Source organism: Chelonia mydas, chromosome 8, assembly GCF_015237465.2.
Source record: "Chelonia mydas isolate rCheMyd1 chromosome 8, rCheMyd1.pri.v2, whole genome shotgun sequence".
Taxonomy (NCBI): domain Eukaryota; kingdom Metazoa; phylum Chordata; order Testudines; family Cheloniidae; genus Chelonia; species Chelonia mydas.
Window position 1 is genome coordinate 9,243,788 of NC_057854.1, and position 20,413 is coordinate 9,264,200.

General features: G+C 38.8%; 1 protein-coding gene across 3 annotated transcripts in view; it reads left to right on the top strand.

The window, feature by feature from the left end:
* Positions 1 to 19,294, top strand: part of COL23A1 (collagen type XXIII alpha 1 chain) — a 351,738-nt gene extending 332,444 nt beyond the window's left edge. For 2 of the 3 annotated variants that reach the window (XM_043552666.1, XM_043552668.1), the window contains 10 exons: positions 317 to 358; positions 1,428 to 1,454; positions 2,150 to 2,221; positions 2,335 to 2,388; positions 4,018 to 4,044; positions 4,560 to 4,613; positions 5,066 to 5,152; positions 7,163 to 7,240; positions 10,319 to 10,357; positions 12,252 to 19,294. In XM_043552666.1, the coding sequence (XP_043408601.1) occupies positions 317 to 358; positions 1,428 to 1,454; positions 2,150 to 2,221; positions 2,335 to 2,388; positions 4,018 to 4,044; positions 4,560 to 4,613; positions 5,066 to 5,152; positions 7,163 to 7,240; positions 10,319 to 10,357; positions 12,252 to 12,254 (483 nt within the window). In that variant the 3' untranslated portion in view covers positions 12,255 to 19,294. The remainder of the gene's footprint in view (positions 1 to 316; positions 359 to 1,427; positions 1,455 to 2,149; positions 2,222 to 2,334; positions 2,389 to 4,017; positions 4,045 to 4,559; positions 4,614 to 5,065; positions 5,153 to 7,162; positions 7,241 to 10,318; positions 10,358 to 12,251) is intronic. The other variant, XM_043552667.1, reaches the window with a different exon arrangement.
* Positions 19,295 to 20,413: the final 1,119 nt, after the last annotated feature.

Consider the following 20,413-nt stretch of genomic DNA (forward strand, 5'->3'; position numbering starts at 1 on the left):
AATGCCACCTTGCAAGTGAATGCACTAGCCTGTAGAGTCATTCTTGCTTTCTCTGGCCCAATCAATATTTAATTAAAGTGGAACTTCAATAGGAGTGTTTGAGAAGCACCCATCTTAGAATATCCCGTAATTCAGCTGTCATATTGTTCCAGCAATTGTCATTCTTCTCCTCCTTGACAAGCCCCTTTGTGAATCCAGGTGTTAGCTAAAACTAGTTAAACAATAATCAATGACCACACTATTCATGTGTTAATATGGCACAATACAGTACATGCTAACAACCCACTTTAATATATAATGAAATTCCTATTTTCAGATCATACCGGAACCAGGACCCCCTGGATTGCCAGGCCCTATGGTAAGTTTATGACGAACGGCACCTACAGTAGAGAATGTCTGAAAATTCACTGACACATTAAATTTATTAAAAAAGGAAGCACTTTATTGTCTGCTATCCTACGCACTTTAGACTTCATTGAGCAGTCCGAAGAATTAGGGACTAATGGGCCATAATGTGGTTCCCAAACTAACTTGAGCACTATTTCTTGTGTTCTGTAAACTTTTCTCTAGAAAGGTATGAATGCTGTGTTTCAGGCCCTGATTCAGGAATGTACTTCAGCACTTTTGTGTAATTATATGCAAATGCACATGCTTAAGTATCATAGGGCTTAAGACTTGTATTTGCAGTTGATATCAGCGCATGCCCCAGCATTTTAGGAATAGAAATGGCAAGAACTGTCATCAGCATATACACATGTACAAATTAGGGTGGATTGTGGTCCTACTGAAGTCAAGGGAATTTTGCCATTGTAGGATTGATACCCCCTGAGCTTCTTCAACAGAGACCTCTAAGATGTCTGGGAGGTGGCAAACATAGGACAAAACAGAGCCTTGAGATGTGCCAGAAGATTACAGACTAGTCAATGTACTGATCACATTTGTAGGTGGGAGGAGGAGGCAGCATGTCTCGGGAACTATTCTGAGGCACTGAATAAGGGAGGACTTCTGAAAGACTGTTTAATTAAGATACCACCTATAGCTTCAGGAGAAGGGATCCCGAAGGTCTTTTCCAATTCACTTGGATTCAAAAGGATATTAATGTTGGGGTACAGGTTAAGCAACAGAACGCTTTATAATTTTCCCTCTTCGGAAAGCCTTCCGTAGCCTTCTTTATCCAAGGTTAATTTCCAAGGATTTTGTGTGTTTATGCAAGAAATGATTTTTCATTCCTATTGAGTTGGTCTGAGAGAGACAAAAAACTATCATCCACCTTGAGAAGAAATGTTTGAGATTAAATAATTATAATATATCACTGCCAAAGACAGATCTGTGGGTCTAACACAAAAAATGACTGGGGAATTGCATTTAATTATATTGAATTGACTTAAAAATCTGTTTTTTCAAATACACCGTTGTCTTCCCTGCAGGGTCCTCAAGGAATCCCAGGTCCTAAGGTGAGTCAATAAATTAAGTGTTTGTCACACAATACTTCCAGGCTGCTGGTGCATGACTGAGAGAGAACAAAAAGGGCTATGATCCATCATAGGGGCTGGGTTTTAGAATTGCTGAGCACCAAAAGCATTCATTGCCTTCAATTGCAGTTGTGAGTGCTCAACATTTTTGAAAATTAGGCCCATATTGTATCAACAATATTTCCTCCAAATCGACTTATGAATTTGAATCCTCTTTGTTACTCTGTTTGCGCAGAACATGTGATGTAAACTGTTTCCTAACCCACACATTTAAACTTTTAGTTCCAAATATTTCTCATGTGATGTATTCAAGAAAACTTACTGTCCAACTGTATATATAAATGCAAAGTATGATATGTTTACAGGGATGCAGGGAGATAAACTTCAGCTAGATCAGAGGTATCGACTGTACTGCTTTTGCATGAAATGGAGTTGATGTAGTAACTGGCTTTTTCCTTGTCCAAGTACTGTAATCCTGATCCTAGATAATGCAGTTCACTTTTACATTGGTCCTGACCTGTCCTCAGTCACATTGGCACAATTCCTCTGGCCTTCAATGGCAGTTTCACCAAAGTATATGAGAAAAGAATTGAGCCCAGGGTATTTATAACCTACCCAGTCCAATGCTATTATGTACATGCTCTCCCCTTGGTAATTGTCACTATCTTTTCATGCAGGGCTTGGATGGTGTAAAGGGAGAAAAAGGTGACCATGGTGAGAAAGGGGCAACTGGTGATGCTGGGCCACCTGTGAGTAGCTTGGTTTGTATGTGGGAACTCTGCTAGCTTGTATTCTTTTTGCTACAAAAAAACTTTTAGTATCAGTTTTCCAAATTCTTCTGATAGATCACTTTTCTTTTTAGGGTCCTGCTGGTCCCCCGGGACTTATTGGCTTACCAGGCACCAAAGGGGAGAAGGTAATAATTCAGTAGGGAAAGGGAAGATGAAAATATATTGTAATTATAATGAACTGACTAGAGTGTATATGCAAACCTGCTCTCTACTGGGTATAATCAGAATTTCAAAACTGTGGGTCACAGGCACTATACTGTTAACCGCTAACAGGTGCTCCTTTAGCTCAAGTAGCAGAGGCCTGTGTTTTGGGAGCAGCAGGATCTGAGTTCTATTCCTGCTATTTCTTTGACATTCAGAGTGGCCACAGCATACAGCATGGTGACACAAAGGAAGTCCTAGGTACCCATGGAATTGTTGGATTATGAGTACTTCATAATCAAATGAAATCAGTCCTTAAGGGGTATACACCTGCTTTGAGACATTTTTACTTTGACACAAAAATATTAAATTAATTTGAAATCTACTCTGCAGTCTGCTTTGGCATCCATCTCCTAAGCCAGTTAGCTAATGGAGTGAAGAGAATTCCTAAAGATCTAACTCTCAAGTTGAACCAAATATACCCTAATTATAGACTATATTGTCATTTTAATTATTAAAAAATCCAATTTTTGCTGAGAAGTAGACTGTCAGCCATAGAGTCCTCAGCAATCACTGGGTTCCTGTTAGCCCTGTTAAATAAATATCATAGTACATACATTCAGAGAGGACTTAAATCACTAGCGAATAGATATCTGATGAGAGAGCTTTATAGGCTGAGCAGGGCTCCATCTACAGAGCTTATCCATAAGACAGAAAGGTAAGCCAAATGTGGTTTTGAGCAGCAGAATGCAGCATAAGGCCCTTTACCTCCCTACAGTTTTCCTTTTGTGCACACATTTGTTATTCTCCTAGTAGACGTGTATGACACAAATGATGACAATCTCAGATGCTATGTTCTCTAGGGCATTACTGTATTTAAAAAGATAAAGATAATCATAGACTTACTGAACCAAATTTATCGCTGGTATAAATCCAGAGAGGTTAGTTTACTAGATTTCTTCTTTTTCAAAGGAGTCTGTAGTCAGCTGTGCTGTAATTAGTGTCTTGAAAATTCTCCAACCACCTTCCACGTGAATAGATATTAATGCTTTCTCCCATTACACCTTTCTCGCTAGATTTCTTAATTCCCCAAAATTTGCTTTCCAGAAATCTAATACGCATGTACAACTGCATTCTGTGATGCTGTCCCTTATTATCTGGATCTAGCTATCTTTAGGTCACGGTTCCAAGCCACCCGATAATTCTCTCTCTCTTTCTTTCTCTATCACTTCCTATCAATTGGAAGTCAATAGAGTTACACCAGAGACAATTCTGACCTACTTTTGTCACACACAGAAGATTCTAAATGGTCCTGTTTAACTTGTCCACATTCCCCATGTTCCCAGGTAACATGCACCTGCATTAAGGAGCATTATTATCAACAACAATACAAAATCATTTGCCTATCAGAGCTGCAAAAAATACTTTCCCTTTAACTCTCTCCAGCCGTTTGCTTAAATATTAGTTATGTACATTTATATTGAGTCCCAACAAAACTACAAGACACAGAGTTGACATAGTTATTTTGCCAAATAGTTCTAAGTTTACATACAACATAAGAGACACTTAACGTGGCATCTTTTCTTCTTCTTTATTTTTTTTTATAACCCCAGGGCAAGCCAGGGGAACCAGGATTAGATGTAAGTATTTGATATGTTGTTTTAATTGTGGCATCTGGGAACATCAAACATTAAAATGGGTGGTGTGTTAATTTTACAATTACTTATTTTCCATATAGGAAATATAGCACTTTATCTCTCATTTTCAATTAAATCTGCTGTGCCCAGAGGAGAGATCTGGTGGATGAGAAGTGGACTTACTGTAACACACTTATTGCAGTACAGCCATTAGGCCACTCCACTTCATGCCCCACAAATGTAACTGTGCCACAGCTTGATTGAATGCTACCTAATAGCTGGATGAGGAATTTCAACTTCATTAAGAATGTATCAGAATAACTAAAATCCCCCTCCAGGGGATATGATACCATGAAGGTATATTAAACCATGAGCTTTCCCCCAAAGAAATCAGCCACTGATGTGTGTAAAATATGTGATTTCTTTCTAATTGACCTTGTGAGCTAGCATGCATTTGATGGAGTTTTTTGGAACTGAACTTATAAATACCTTTCTCATTTTTAAAATTCTCTTGATAGGGTTTCCCAGGACTACGAGGTGAGAAAGGAGATAAAAGTGAAAGGGGAGAGAAGGTCAGTATATTTTATATCTTTTCTGGTCACAAAGGGCCAGATTTTGTCCACACAGTCATGGCAACCCTTTTAAGCCAACAAGGTTAAAACAATGTAAATAGAAGAAGTTGTTTACCCAAAGTTTATCCATGAAAATACATTTTTTGGTGTGTATCTATATGTACATACATACATATATGCCTCTTTTTCAATGGAAATTCATCAAAATCAACATTCCAGCAGAACATTTAGATTTTGATGAATCGGCATTTTCCAACAGAAACCCATCCCATTGGAAAATTTCCGACTGGTTCAAATTATGGGGTTTGTATCAGCGTAACTACTTCAGTGTATCTATTCCCCATTGTGAATCATTCCGTGAAAATGGTAACCCTGGAAGTCTTTCTCACATTAAAATTGAACTGTCATCCTTCTGTGTCCAGTGTGGCTTAATCTTTTTATTGTGTCAACAGGGAGAAAGAGGAATACCTGGCAGAAAAGGAGCCAAGGGGCAAAAAGGAGAACCAGGCCCGCCTGGGTTGGATCAGCCTTGTCCAGTGGTACGTCATTGTTTTGCACAGGGCGAAAGCTTTTCCTTACATTCCATGTCACCAAGAGTACCCATGACACACTTCTCTTGACTCTGCTGTCTGTTGGAGGGCTCTGTTTTGACAGCTCAGTTAATTTTCACTAGATCAGAGCAGACTGCTATTGTTTTCTGACTTTTTTTTTCAGTGTTTCTTTCAATCTGCACTGCTGAGGCATCAGTGCTCAAGACATATCGGCTCACTGTAATGATCCTTTACTTGCCAGATAAGAACTGGCTGCAGTAATAAAGATAAGGATCTTGTGTTAAGGACCTTCTCGTTATATTTAAAAATCAAAGATAGATGTGCAGTAGATAGTTCACCCTTTTAAAAGAGTGGTGAGTGATTTTAGCCCAGCACATCTCTGTTCAGATCTTGGGGATTTGGAGGACAATGTGATACTGTGAGAAGATTAGATATTGAGTCAAATTCATTCCTCAAGTCACCAAACATTACTTGAGGTTGTATTGCAGTTAAATTTGGCCCATTTTTTCCTTCGGAAATTGATAGATGATTGCAGTGCAAATTTCTCAGTTTATAAATTAACTCAGGTTAAAATTACACACCCTTTCCTGCGAAATAAGGACAGTTCATGCATTAGTCCAAAGGCCATGTTTTAGGGCTGGTTTGGCAGTCTTGGCACATTGTGCTACCGTGTACAAGGGGCATCTTTTCATTGTGAATTCCCCAAGCTGTCAGTGAGTCCAGGCGAGAAGGCATGCTGTTGAGTGGTCCCTCTGACAGCTTCTCAGAGTGGGACAGCGACTAGCACCAAAGGGCTGTCTCTCCTCAGACAGCAATTGGGACCAGTTGAGAGTGAGAGAAAATCAGAGAATCTTCCTTCCACTTCCTCAAAACAGCTGGTTTTTCGAGACCAACATTAATCAAACTTACTGTGTATGTTTCCAGAGTTTCACATTCATTTGATAGGGCCTAGATCAGTGGTGCGGCCCGTGAGGGTAATCCGCTGGCGGGCCACAGGATGCTTTGTTTATCTGAGCGTCCACAGGTACAGCTGCTCACAGCTCCCAGTGGCTGTGGTTCGCCGTCCCCGGCCAATGGGAGCTGCAGGCAGCTGTGCCTGCGGACGGTCAGTGTAAACAAACTGGCCTGACTGGCCGCGTGTGGCCTACGGGCCACAGGTTGCCCACCACTGGCCTAGATAGAACAGTTAGATTCTGTTTTATGTCAAGGTAGACAGGTGATTGAGTTAATATCTTTTATTGGACCAACTTCTGTTGGTGAAAGAGACAAGCTCTCGAGCTACAAAGAGCTCTTCTTCAGGTCAAGATAGTCCTCCTTTTCTGAACTACTGTTTTCCTTGTACCTGTTAAATGGGTGTGTTGTTGCTTATCCATCTTGGTAAAATGCTTTGAGAATTATGGATGAAAGTTACTGTTGTTATTTATTAAAGGAACATTGTTCAAATCAGTGGTTATAATTTACTCCAGCCATAGTGATCTACTGTGAGGTACTTGCTTTAAACAAGGTAAAGTAAATGATTCTTTGTTAGGCCTGGTCTACGCTTAAAACTTTTGCCAGCATAGCTTGTCAGTCAGAGATGTGATATTTCTTTTCTTCCTTCTCCCTACCTCTGACCAACAGAGCTGTGCTGGCAAAAGCTCTGGTGTAGACGCAGATATACCAGCAAAGAAGTGCTTTTGCCGGCATATCTTACTTTGTTCAGGAAACTGGCATAAGCTATACCAGCATTTGTAACTCATTTTGGCTTCTGTAGATCAGCTTTCTTTGTGTGTCAAATTATTTTACTTCCATGGTTTTAACTTTGCTGTTACAAAGTTATAAGAATCTTGTCTGATGACAGAGTTGATAGGGTCTAGATGAATTTACTATTCTTGTCATCAAAAATAGATTTACAGTAATTTGAACCCATTTTCTTTCTGTTGCTGATTAAATTATGTCTGTTTAAGTAACTTTTCTGTGTCCTTCATCAATCTCAACAAGCAGTTCATTTTTAAACAGGGAGAACGTAATCTTAAAGGCGATAAAGGGGAGCCAGGCTTACCAGGCCTGAATGGGTTGAGCATACCCTGCCCTTTGGTATAGTATCTCCTCTCTTTTCCTTTCTTGCATGGCTCTTGTGTCTAATTGTTTCTGCAGCTGCAAAGCCCTTTCATGATGGATATATGCGTGCCTTCCCCTAAAGAGAGAAGGAAACACACATTAGATTCAGAGCCAGTTTGTACTTCTATGGAATGGTGGTCATAGGAGTACACTGACAGGCCATGCATTGAAAGAGCATTTGCAGTGTCAGAATCCAGTTGCTCGCACATATTGGCTGTCAAGTGAACAGATTAAAGTGCAGATTATGTGAAAATGTGTGTGCTTGGCTGTGCTGTGGAAAGTGACTCTGCATGGCCAACTGAAGGAGTTTGCTGTAAAAAACACAGAAAAATATGCATGTTTAGCTGGTCTATATTTTTCTTCCAAGCAACCAAAGGGCAGTACACAGGCATTCTTCCACAAAGTTAAACAGGTTCCTACATGGATCAAGGAAACCAAATATATACAGGGGACCCCAGTGAACTTTTGACCTTTGCCCCTCAGAGTAGTTTTATCTACCAAAGTATTTCTCATTCAAATTACAGGGAATACTTCAGTACAGGTAAATACCGAGGTGTGGTAAATATCAAGATTTTAATGGTATTCACTATAGATGGAATCTGGTTTCTTCTGCACATACAGTATATACACTTGCTGATACAGTATTTCCATTTCCTAACTACTATGCATGTGGCTTACAGGGCTGCCCAGAGGGGGGGAGCAATTTGCCCCAGGCCCCACAGACAGGGCGGCGGCAATTCGGCGGCGGGTCCTCTCTTCCTCATCGGCAGCACTTCGGCGGCAGCTCAATTGCTCCGCTTCAGTCTTCTGCAGCAATTTGGTGGCGGGTCCTTCTGTCTTCTTCTTTCTTCGGCGGCATGACTTGAGTTTCTCTTTTTTTCTCTTCGTCGCTTGGGGCAGCAAAACTAACTTTTTTTTATGGAAGGGGCCCCTGAAATTGCTTTGCCCCAGGCCCCCTGAATCCTCTGGGCGGCACTGGTGGATTAACCTATACCTTATTGTTTCAAGACCCTTCGTTAGAGTAGTTGTCATCCTGCACTTTCTGACCTGCTGCATAATATTGCTGTGTGCTATTGAACAGGTTTCAGTCCAGGAGTAGATAGCATGCTCCCTGTGTAGTGTTTGCAAACTAGTTTTTACGTCTGTAAAGTGCTTTGGGATCCTTTGGCGGGAAAGGTGCAATATAAATGCAGGTGATTATTATTATTATTATTATTGCCAAAATAAATATATGGGTTGTATATTTTTAATGAAAAGTTCCTGTCTGGGGCAAGATGCTGACTTTTCTGTACTTAATAAGCCAAGGAAGGAGAATGGGTCATACTTGAACCCTGAGTCACCTTGCCAGCAGGAAGTGCAGGACAAGACAGAGTAGGCTCAGGGTTGGCTTTGACTGATGGACCTCTGAATGTAAGAGCGGGATTCCTACTCCAATCCTCCAAGCTCCTCCCATCCCACTGTACCCCCTGCAGCAGAGGGCAGGAAATTACCTCTAGCAAATACAGTGTTCAAACGGTTTGGCGAAGTGCTCTCTTTCAAAGGTACTTCATCAGAAATTCAAAGTTTTATGTGGAAGCAGCACAAAGACCAAACATGTTATAATCACTCTGTAATGATATAAAAGATGTGTTACTATAGCATGACCTGTGTACCATGACATGCGTAATGTTGGGAGGGTGTCATTCCCCTGCCACATCTGTCACACTGGGCTTCATGTAGGTTAGGTTATCTTAACTTATGAAAGTTAATGCAAAATATAAGTAATAGGCTGTGAAATGATGGGCAGTAGTGGCCTGGTTTTTAAAAGGAGCAGCCCAAAGTCTATGTGCATTTTTCACTTATATTTACCCAGAGTTACCATGACTGTGCACACAGACCTGGTATTTGCACACACAATAGCTAATTAGTTACCTTTCTACCGACTTATGTGTAAACACCCAGTTTTCACATGCGCACCCACAGTAATTACATATGCAGAAATGCACAGAGATGGACCTCATGCTCTTTAAAAATCCAGCACCAAAAACAGAGTATATATAGGTTTCAGAGTAACAGCCGTGTTAGTCTGTATTCGCAAAAAGAAAAGGAGGACTTGTGGCACCTTAGAGACTACACTTTCCACAGTATGCATCCGATGAAGTGAGCTGTAGCTCACGAAAGCTTATGCTCAAATAAATTGGTTAGTCTCTAAGGTGCCACAAGTCCTCCTTTTCTTTTTAGAGTATGTATAGGTGACTTAATCTACTATTTCTTCCAATGTGGCTTTGAACTGGAGAGTTGGTTCATATTCACATCTAGCCCCTTTCCCTTCTAAGGATAGGTTAATTAATTTGCTTGTCACATGCACGTGGTTAATTTTTTTCCCCTCACTATAGCCAAACTTTACCACCGTTCTGATCTTCACAGGACTCTGATACCTCTGTCAGTAACTAAGCATGAAAGGCCCAATCTTTACACCCATACTCCCACTGAGTAGTCTGTTACGCCATGAGTCATTATTATTTGTGTTACTGTAATGCTTAGGCAACCTGGTCATGGACCAGGACTCCACTGTGTGAGATGGTGTACAAAAACACAACAAAAGGATGGACCCTGCCCCAGAGAGTTTACAAGCTAAGTGAAATCTTATTGAAAGCAGTGGAACGACTCTGGACTTCTCAAAGGGATTAAGTGTTGCAGGATCAGACTAAGAGAAACTGAGATTTCATTTAAAAAAAAAACTAAAACAAGAAAACCACCAAAAGCTGTGTTCCTGCAGAATTCCCTCCATACATGCTTCTGACCGCATAAACCCCACAACCTTTTAAATCAGGTTGTGAAATGAATTCACTGTGATTCCAGGTTTTTTTTATTGCTCCTGATAACTAATTGTTTCTCTTGCATATGTATTTTTGTTTTTATACAAATATATGTTTTTGCATGGTAATTAGAGTCAGTCTTTGTCGGTTGTTCTGCTGAATCTTACATCATCATGATGAATGGCCTGAGTTTTTTTTCAGCATGAAACTCAGGTAACTTCCAATAGAAATGATACCTGTGAATTAATTTTTTCAGGGACCAGATGGACTGCCAGTACCAGGATGTTGGCACAAGGTAGAGTGAAACTCCCTGCTTTGTCAGTGGTTTGAATTTTGTTGCATTTTGAGTTTTTGTTTGTATTTCTGAGCTTCATTTAAACTGTGCAATGGAGAACGTACCTTACTTAGAAATTGCCATACCAGATCAGAGCAGAACTTCTGTATCCTGTCTCTTACAACAGTAGAACCAGATGCTATAGAGGAAGTGCAAGAAACTCCAGAGCTGACAATTGCTGAATACCTTACTCATAAACCGGGTCCATAAAGAGCCAGTTTTTTTTCAGGCCTGGCTTTACCAGGGCTCCATTTTTGCACTTGCAGTTTAGGGACCCAGTCATGTGCATAGTTAGTCAGTTTAGTAACTTGATTAATATGGGTAGCTCACATTTAGGTGAATGGGATCATTCATGTGAAGAAAGCTATTCAGTGTGCAAACGTTTGTCGGTTTGAGCCCTGGGTCACTTAGAGCTCTTTGTACCTGATTTGTAGGCACGCTTAGATGTTTATGCATCCAAGTTGCCTAAATTACACTGACAAATATTTGCACCTGCCAAACAGCTAATCTTCCCCAGAGAGTGTAGGGGTATGTGTACAGCATGTATATATAGTCCATTTAGGAAATATAATAAAATGAAAAAAAAATTAAATGTTGAAGTTGTTCTGCACAAATGAAAACTAAGTTAAGCCCAGATTTTTGAAATAAATGTCCCCCACTCTAACCAGGCAATGCAGAATAGGGATTGTGCCAAATGCTTCCTCAGCAATAAGTTTCAAATAAATGTATTAAAATTATTTTCTCCCAATGTAAAATCCTCTTGATGCCATCAACGAACCACAAAGTATTTGAGAATATAGCAATTTTTAAGAGTGTATCATTTTATGACAGCACAGATGCCATGGTTTTCAAGGATGCCATAGTGCTTGTGAAATTACTGTCAGGGATAGCTTTAATGAATCGGGAAAGGTGAAAAGCTTGTTCCTGTGCTGAATGTTCCCTGCCACCTCATTAGTGAAGGTGGTTGGCTCAGCAATCTGGGTTTAACTTAATTTTCATTCTAGTTTTACAGAGGGCTCTGTTAAGCCCTCCCCATACTCTAGCTTTTAGCCATGATTTAGAAACCAGATAGAGTTTTGGTCTCTTTAACCAAGTTACAAATCATTCAATTTCATACAGGACGGTGCTGGAACAATTTTATAGGGGTGGTGCTGAAAACAGAAACCCTGTATTTGGCTATTACAACTTCAAGGCAGGGGGTGCTCCTGCACCCCCAGCACCCCGATACAGGAGTTTTTCTGCCATCACGATAGTGCGTCCACACCTACCACATTGCCTGAAAGTGTTTGTACCAGTGCATTCTAGGAAAATCTGGGCAGCTATTCCACAGTGCCTCAGTAGTGGGGATAAAGCACCTAAATGACATGCACACAAAAGAGCAGCAGCACACAGAACAGTGCATCCTGGGATACCTAGTGCACAGACAGCTAGGAAGGAGGACTGCCCAAACCAATTGCCTGGGTATGGTTAGGGCCTTTTCTCCGTACCACTAAAGGACAGTACTGTAAACTAGTTACAGGCAGAGAAGCATGTGGCAGACTAACACTCTGGCAGTGCTGGGACATTAGTAACTGTTCAGCTACCAATCAGATTTTAACCACGTGATGTGGGGATATAAATCAAGTTCAGAGCCGACCACATCACTAGCTGGTTACAAACTCAAGAATGTAGGCAGGGCCTTAAAAGAACAGTATTTAATTCTATGTTGATTCATTTAGTTGTTTAATATTAAAAAGCCAAAAGGGATCAATTCTTCCAGCATTAACAATAATTAACTACTTTGTGGTAAATGAGTGTAAAGAAACATTCCTGTCTTTGTGATTAAAACATTGTCTGTCTGTGTGTTTTTTTTCAGTGATCTCTAATAATGAAGCATAAAGTATGTAAATAATGTGACATATTTTGATCTTTTAATTTTTGTAAAGAAAAAATCAACAGTAATATATTGAACTTTTTTATACTGGATGCTGTCATTTATGGACTTTAAAAATGTTATAAAGTTTCCCAAGCCCATAGGACATGCATGGCAACGTTGGGAGTTTATTTACAAACAGGCTGCAGTGGATGGGAATAATCGTATTTGCTGCTAATGCTACTGTGTGGACTAACAGTACTGAGACAATTTGTTGCCTAGTGTGCCTTAGAGCATGGAGGAGAGAGATCCCTCTCCTAAATTTGGCTTTCAACTCTGCATTTCTGTTGCACACTCACTAAAAGGGTGAAAAAACATGGCTGAAAGCAAAAAAGAAAAGAAGAATGCAGCCCTAGAAATGAAAGAAACTCATTTGTCACCCGGCCGAGTGAAAGGACTTTCAGCGGGCAGAGAAAACAAGGCCAACCCCATTCGCTGCTACATGCTCCCACCCTGATGGAAATAGTAAAGTTTTGGCTCAGTATGATGAACTCGGCCATCTGTGCATGCTTCAACTACTAATGACAAAACTTGTATCTTGGGAAGAAACATACATTTAACTTTCTGGGGTGTGTGGCTGAAGAGTTGCAAGAGTCTTGCTGGGGATTCCGTCTTTGTTACTGCAGAATCCAGAGAACCTGGGAAACCTCATCTGCCAAACACACTTTTTAAAAAAATTGCTATCTTAGGCTCAGCGCATAGTGAGAACTCTGCTAAAGTCTTTTCTAAAGCAAGAGAGCACTTAAAAGTGCTACACTGGGGGGATCCCAAAACCTGGAAGAGGTCACTGTATGAAATACAGTATTCAATTCCCTTGGTTGGTAGGGCTTGTTTTGTGAACACTGTATAATTTGATCTGCATACTCATACTCTTCCTCCACCTTCCTCTCCCTGTCTTTCTCTCTCTTTGCTATAAATGAGTTTGAATTCAGGCTCAGTCTATACCACACAACCACTCAAAAATACTCTGTGAACTGTGATCTGTGACACAGTAATCCCATTCTGCAAGTTACCTTGACCAGCTCCATTCCATTCTTGAAGAAATGAGAACATCCAGAAAGCGTAATGGTTTCTCTTTATTGGATGGGGACAGGGCTTAGCAGTAGATGCCAATGACATTGAAAAGTGGATAGACAAAACTTGGATGTACTGGTAAACAGGTCATCAGAGCCTATATCAGGTAAAGCCTAATTAACCAAAAGGTCAAGACCCAGGCTTTTAGGACATGCTGATTTTGTAGCTGATGTACTAGTAGGTGAGGGAACAGGAGTAGTAAGGTAACCAGGCAGATTGGAGAAACCTAGAGTGATTGCACAGCCATCAAGTACACTCGTCTTGGATAGGAGCTGCAGCTGCATGCCTAGCTGTACAGAGTGGAGTAGCAGCGTGCCACCCAGGGGGAGGGGAGGGTGTTCCCATCTTGGACAGAGCTGTAGAACTGGCTGAGGAGAGTTGGCTCTGAAAGGAAAAAGTTGCACGGCAAAGAATTGCAATCCTTTGATCTCTGTGCTCCTCCCAATGCACTTCTTTAGTAGCATCATGTAACTAAAGAATAAAGAGAGAGGAAACATCAAAATGTTGTGCCTATGGTGCTTATTGTGTTGATACAAACCTTGCGTTTAGATCATTATTCCATTGAGTCTACTGGGCACATGCAAGCTTGTGATGAAGTGAGGATACTGGGATAAAGGCAAGAATTAATGAGCTTTGCCTGTACAAGTTAACCTAGTGCAGAGTTAATTCCAGCTCTAATAAAATGAACAAGGATAATGTGCTTGGTACTGTATGCTGCTCTCCATTAATGTCTCCAAACAGATAGTAGAAAGGTTCAGAATTATGCCTATGAATTATCATCAATGCCTTGGTGCATTATTTTTACTGGATTTGTTTAGGAAAGCCTCCTAGACAACAGAGAGCATTTCCTGTACACAGATTAATGTTTGAAATGGACATACAGCTCATCATGATAGATGTGGACTACATAAAAGATTCACAGGAATATGCAGTTAACTTTATTTCTTATATTTGTCAGCCACTCTGGTTTTGTATTACTTGTCTTTTTTGTTTAAAGACTATAAAGATGTATGTTGTATTTTTTACTTTTCTCTATAATTATATTGATTAAAACTCAGATAAACTAATAGGTCAAGAAACAGGAATTATATAATTTAACCAGCAATAAAAATGCATTGTAATTATTTCTAATTCATGAGGTTAGCTATCACTTTAAGGGGAGATTCTGAAAGGCACAAAGGGCAGTTACGCACCCAATTCCCTAGTTCGCATTAACATACTCCTGCTTGATTATGTTAACACGAACTCAGATATCTTTTAGAGTACACCAACGGGATCTACATGGGGCATTTAGAGTACAGCACATGGGAGTGCTTTACAAATCACACCCTTCTAATGCATTTTGCCAGGGCAATGTAAACAAGCCCTAAAGCTAGAGTGGTTTATTTCATTCACTGTTGTTCAGGACAGTCCTGGCCATATGCTGCACCCTGTCATTTCAGTCATGTTAAATGCCCAATTGTTGTTAACAGAGTTCCAGTACAGTTGCCCTGTCTGGCCTAGTCTATGCAGAATTTTAGGGAAATCTTCCGCTGTTGGTCTAGCATTCGTGTAGCACAATCGGTGCAAGCAACAGTGTGATTGCACCAGTGCTATAGTAGTGGTGGGAGATCTTGCTATAATTCCCAATGGGAAGATATCCTCTGGCCTTGACTACTTTCCAAATATTTCCCATCATTGCAAGCTCCAGTTCAGTGCCACCAGCATATAGACATTGGGAGCCTGAGGTTGACTCGCTGCCAGCATTTTAAACAACCTGATGATTAAGGCTGCCCTTGTGGGGGGAACTGTAGTTTGCAGTTGATGCAATTATGTACTTGGAGGTTAATCAAGGAATGTTTCTCCTAGTTAGGAAAGAGATTGGGAGAAAACCCAAACTGACTCCAAACTGAAAATATTTCTTTCCAAGCCTTGATAGTTATTTTTGATAATTAGATCAAGAAATCAAGATGTTGCCAAATACTTTATTTTCTTTCATCCATTCATAGATGCTGACATTTTCTGTATATATAATGATGATGAACTTATTTCTCCTGTATATTTAAAATCTCTATGAATGTTTTCTCCTAATACTAAAGCTGAAATATTTCTTATGTGTTTTCTAGAAAACCAAAGGATAAAATGTTTCTTAGTCAGTTTTTCAGTTTTATAGTTTCATATGTTTGGTGTCTGATGGTCTTTAACTAAACAAATCATTGATATGTGCTTTTTGAACTGGTCATTCCTGTTAATGCTAAAACTGAAAAGGATGGAATCTACCCATGTCAAAAATATCTATTAAGCATATTCCATATTTTTTAAGCCTGTCAGATATATTACCGTGGTTATCTACTATAAAAAGGTTGTACATTTGTTATGGCCAAGACTTCCATGACAGAAACCCTGCTCTTAGGGTTGCTTTTTTTGTTGTTGTTTGTTTGTGTTTTTGTTTTATTTAGTCACAGGGTCAAATTCTTAGATGGTGTAAAACTGGCATCAGTCCACGATGGAGCAAGGATCTTTCATGAATTTTTACAAATTTTGGCCCCAATCCTGCAGTTAGACCTCTGCAGGCAGACCCTTCCACCAACAGAGATCCAACTAAGGATCAGGACTTTGGTGTTCTCTACATACCATGTAGTGGAGTTTGAGTTTTAACTATTAGGTAAACACCACTAAATTGTGTTATGCAATTCACTATAAAATAAATGGTATTTATTTAAATATTCTCATCACTTCCTATGGCAAACAACTTAAAGTATTGTTATGCCATGACACTTCCAGATTTATTGCCATGACAAACAGCCAGCCTCTGCCATAAATAACCTTTCATAATATATAATTATGCATCCTTTTGGTATGAAAATTCAATAAACAAAACTAGATGTACAAAATAGTTGATTTTGGTAGATTGCATGGCAACTGAACTGTTGTTTAATGCTGCCCCCTGGAGGATATGTTTTCTAGCAAAATAAGTAGCTTTATGTCAGGGAGAAGGGAATCTGATTTTTCTGATGTTCATTTGGGGGAGAAGTATGGATAACTCTCTTTTATGTATTTTTATGGTTGAAATATCTCTGTAAAACAACAGAATATTTATTTAAACACAGTTTCATATTTTCAATTTTTTTTTCAGTTTGTACATTTTCTGACATGTCACCATAATGGGAAACACCATAAACTTCTCATTTGTTCTTATTCAATTGTTGTCCTAGTAATTAATTCACTGTGCTTCTTAGATAGACAAAAAAAATTTGCCTGAGATTGCCAGCCAAACTTCTTTGAAAGGAGAGAAAACTTTTAAATATTTTCCGTATTGTCAACAGATGTATCTGAACAATGAGCCAAATGTACAAATAAAGAAAATTAAAAATCTGACTATAAAATGTAAACAATAAAAGCTGCTCTTAAAAAAATTATCCTTAGACAAGTACATGTTCTTGGCCCAATTCTGCTCAACAGAATTTACACCAGTAAATGTAGCAAACAGTAGAATTTGGCCATCTGTCTTTTTTTTTTTTTTTAATGGTACTTGTTTCCATTAGGATGCACTGTAACCTCGGTGTTGCTTTCCCTCATTTTATGCATGTGATTGTTTTTACTTCATAAGCATTTTTTACCTGACAATGATAAAAACAGTAGATTTATAAGTAAATATTTGCTGGTGCACTTAATAAATGGGGCTTCCTATCTGTTAGCAATAAAGTTTTTGAAGTATTTAATGAAATATTTTCACTGATTTCAAGCTGCCCAAGTCACTTTAATTTGCACAGCTGGCACAGATGTGGCATATTGCCTTGGGTGTTACTGACCTTGGCAGCCTTACAAGATAACCTTTATGCAGAGATGAACTGTTCTTGAACTGTTTCACTGTTATGCTAAGAATAACTATTCTACTAATGCAGAAAATTAGGAAGCAAGAACAACGATCACTTTAGTCCATCCCCACTGCATTTTATTAGAGGATCAACCAGTCTTTGGCAGCTGTACCCAAAATTGTTATAAATCCCAGATATGAATCTAATCCAGTTTTAAATACTTTGGTGACTAGTAGCTTCATCTACTTCCTTTGGTAGTCTACTGAACATCAAAGTAAACCACTGAGTACAATTACTCTTCTTAATTTGCACTCAGTCTCTCTTGCTTATAGTTGGTTCATGATTTAATACATAGTTTTAATTGTGTGACTCTTGCATGTATTTGTATTCCATTTAATCATCATCAGCAAAAATATTCTAGCATTATTTTATGGAATATGAGCACAGTAAGCAGTGAAAACCTGTCATTTCAATAATTTAAAACTGAGCTGAACAAGGCACATGAGAATATACGGCAGAGACTATGCAGTATTCTAGAGAGTTTAGGGGGAGCCAGAAAAAGATATTGAGGCATCAGCTTTCAATGCATTAGAACTGGCAGTTATCAAAACCACTGACTGTAGGTAGGGAACCAGTATATCGGCAGTTTACAGTTCTCCTTTCATCTGCTGTAAAACCAATGAATCCCTGTGTACTACACTCTGGTAGAGGCTGCCTCATTGTTGCTGAGTTTCATGTAATGTGAACAGTCAGCTAACTATTTTTATTAGGCTCCATTATACAACAGAGAGTTCTTAAAAGGAGGGAAGTAAAAATGGAGTAATCTCAAGCATATATTTAAAATACATAATCTGTAACTCACTAAAACCTACCCTGCTGCTTTTTCTGATGATAAATACTGATTTGTACCTATCAAAAAGTGATATGTACAGACCTTAGGTTTTGCAATTTATTTTATGTGAGTGTAAAATTGAGTATTTTCAGATTTGTTTTCTTTAGTTAAACATAAATATAGTGAGGACCTGATTTTGCAAAGTGCTTAGCACCCCATTACTCACTGAGTTTCAGGATCAGGCCCATTAGCTAAAATTAAAACTGGATCAGCCTCTTACTGGGTGCATTCTGGTTGGTAACTTCAGTGTGGTGGACTGCAATATTGTAGTAATTCTCAGAATACAATAATTTTTATCTTGCACTGTTTGTTTTTTCTCCATTTACCTTTGATGTTTTACTTTCTGCATTTCACAGGAAAAAAGATATATTCAGTATGATAAAACATACAGCTGGAAATGCCACTGAGCAGGAAGTTAAGGCTACAATCACAGTTTACAATCCAAATAATCAAAGTGCAAACAAAACCACCTGCTATCTGTTGCCCCATACAGTATTATTTGGGGTGGATATACAAGTCTTTTTAAACTGAACTCATTCTATAATCTAAGTGCAATTATCTGCCGTTGAAGAAGCTACAACTGTTAGTATTTTACACTAAATGAAAATCTGACCTATTTATACAGTATTTAGAAGAATATAAATAAGTGTATTAGCTCACCTGGTTTCATTATGTCAATGGGGTCTGATCCTATAAACTGTTATGCAAGCATTCCTTATTCATGTAGGTAATCTCATTCACTTCAGTTGCGTCTGTTCATCTATCCACATGAGTAAGTGTTTGCGTGCTGGGCCTCTTGTGAAGAACAGTTCTGTTTGAATGTATTTACATAGTATCTTATCCAAAGCTTTCCTAAGTTTCAGTAAAATGTATTGCTTTTCTAAAACAAAAATAGGTACCTTTATACAAAGGAGGTATTTAGCAAGTCTTTTATTTTTAAGCCTTTTATAAACTGTTAAAATGTACATGCCAAGAGCAGTGTTCTACTTAGTCATATTTTTGGGGAACAACTGTTTGTTTTTTAAAAAGGCATTAATAGTGTTTCTTATCCATTGTTTATTATGTTAAAATGGTATTAACTAGTACTCCATCATTTTATTTCTATTTTATAACTGCAATGGACAGTGCATTATTTTGAAACCTTCAAAACCATTGCTTCATTGTGTTTTAATCTGTAATAAATTAATATTTGGACTTTTAAAAAAAATAAAACTGCCTCCCTTTCCAAGTTGTTTTTATGATGGTGTGAATATATATCATAAACTGCAGCATCTGTAGCTAAGAATAAACTTTCCAAATTCTAAATGTTTGTTATTTTAAATAACTACTAAATGTTTTTAATGAGGCAAGAATTCAAATAAAGATTAACAACCTTATTAATGGCGAGTCCTGTGGCACCTTAAAGACTAACAGACATATGGGAGCATAATCTTTCGTGGGTGAATGCAGACGAAATACCGCTGCCTCCGACGAAGTGGGTATTCACCCACGAAAGCTTATGCTCCCATATGTCTGTTAGTCTATAAGGTGCCACCGGATTCTTTGCCACTTTTACAGATCCAGACTAACATGGCTACCCCTCTGAACCTTATTAATGTTCCCTTTAATGTATGTTTAGTTATAAAACAAATGAATTTGACTTTAAAATCAACATAGTTTTGAGTCCATGTTACATCATTGTTTCCAAATCATCCACATTTACACAGAAATTAAATTCCTCTTGTATTTATCAAGTAAATCTATCCACAGCTGCAACTAAAGATGCAATTTATAGATGACCCTATTTTCTAATCAGTAACAAAATCTATCAAGCTGTTTCAAACAGCTCACAAAGGGCTCAGGCCTGCAATTTCTGCAGACTGCTTACTCCAGAACGTTAGTGGTTGCAGGCATTGTTTTGTAAGACCATTTATGTTTAAAACAGGGCAAACTTTTTAAGCAATGGATGGGAGAATTCCCCTCAGGCTTTCAATAGTTCTTCCACTGTCCTCAGTGTGAACAAATCGGTGCAAATAAGTTAATGTGACCAATCTGAACTAATGATAGTATTTCCCCTGTTATTCATGCACCCTCTTTACCAGTTTGAGAGTAAACCATTTTTCTCCAGCATTGTCAGCTCTGGTGCTCTTTCACTGAGCAAACACAGAAATGTGGGAATACAAACTTTTCTTTGCTTAAGACTATGGGGTATATATCGTGCTTCCAATACGTTTGTGATATCGGACAATGTTCTGAAAGGTAGCCCACAAAAACACACATCACAATTAATTTTTAGATACAAAAAGAAACACCCACCTTAATGTACAAATATTCAAAAGAGAAAACCATACAACACAGATAAT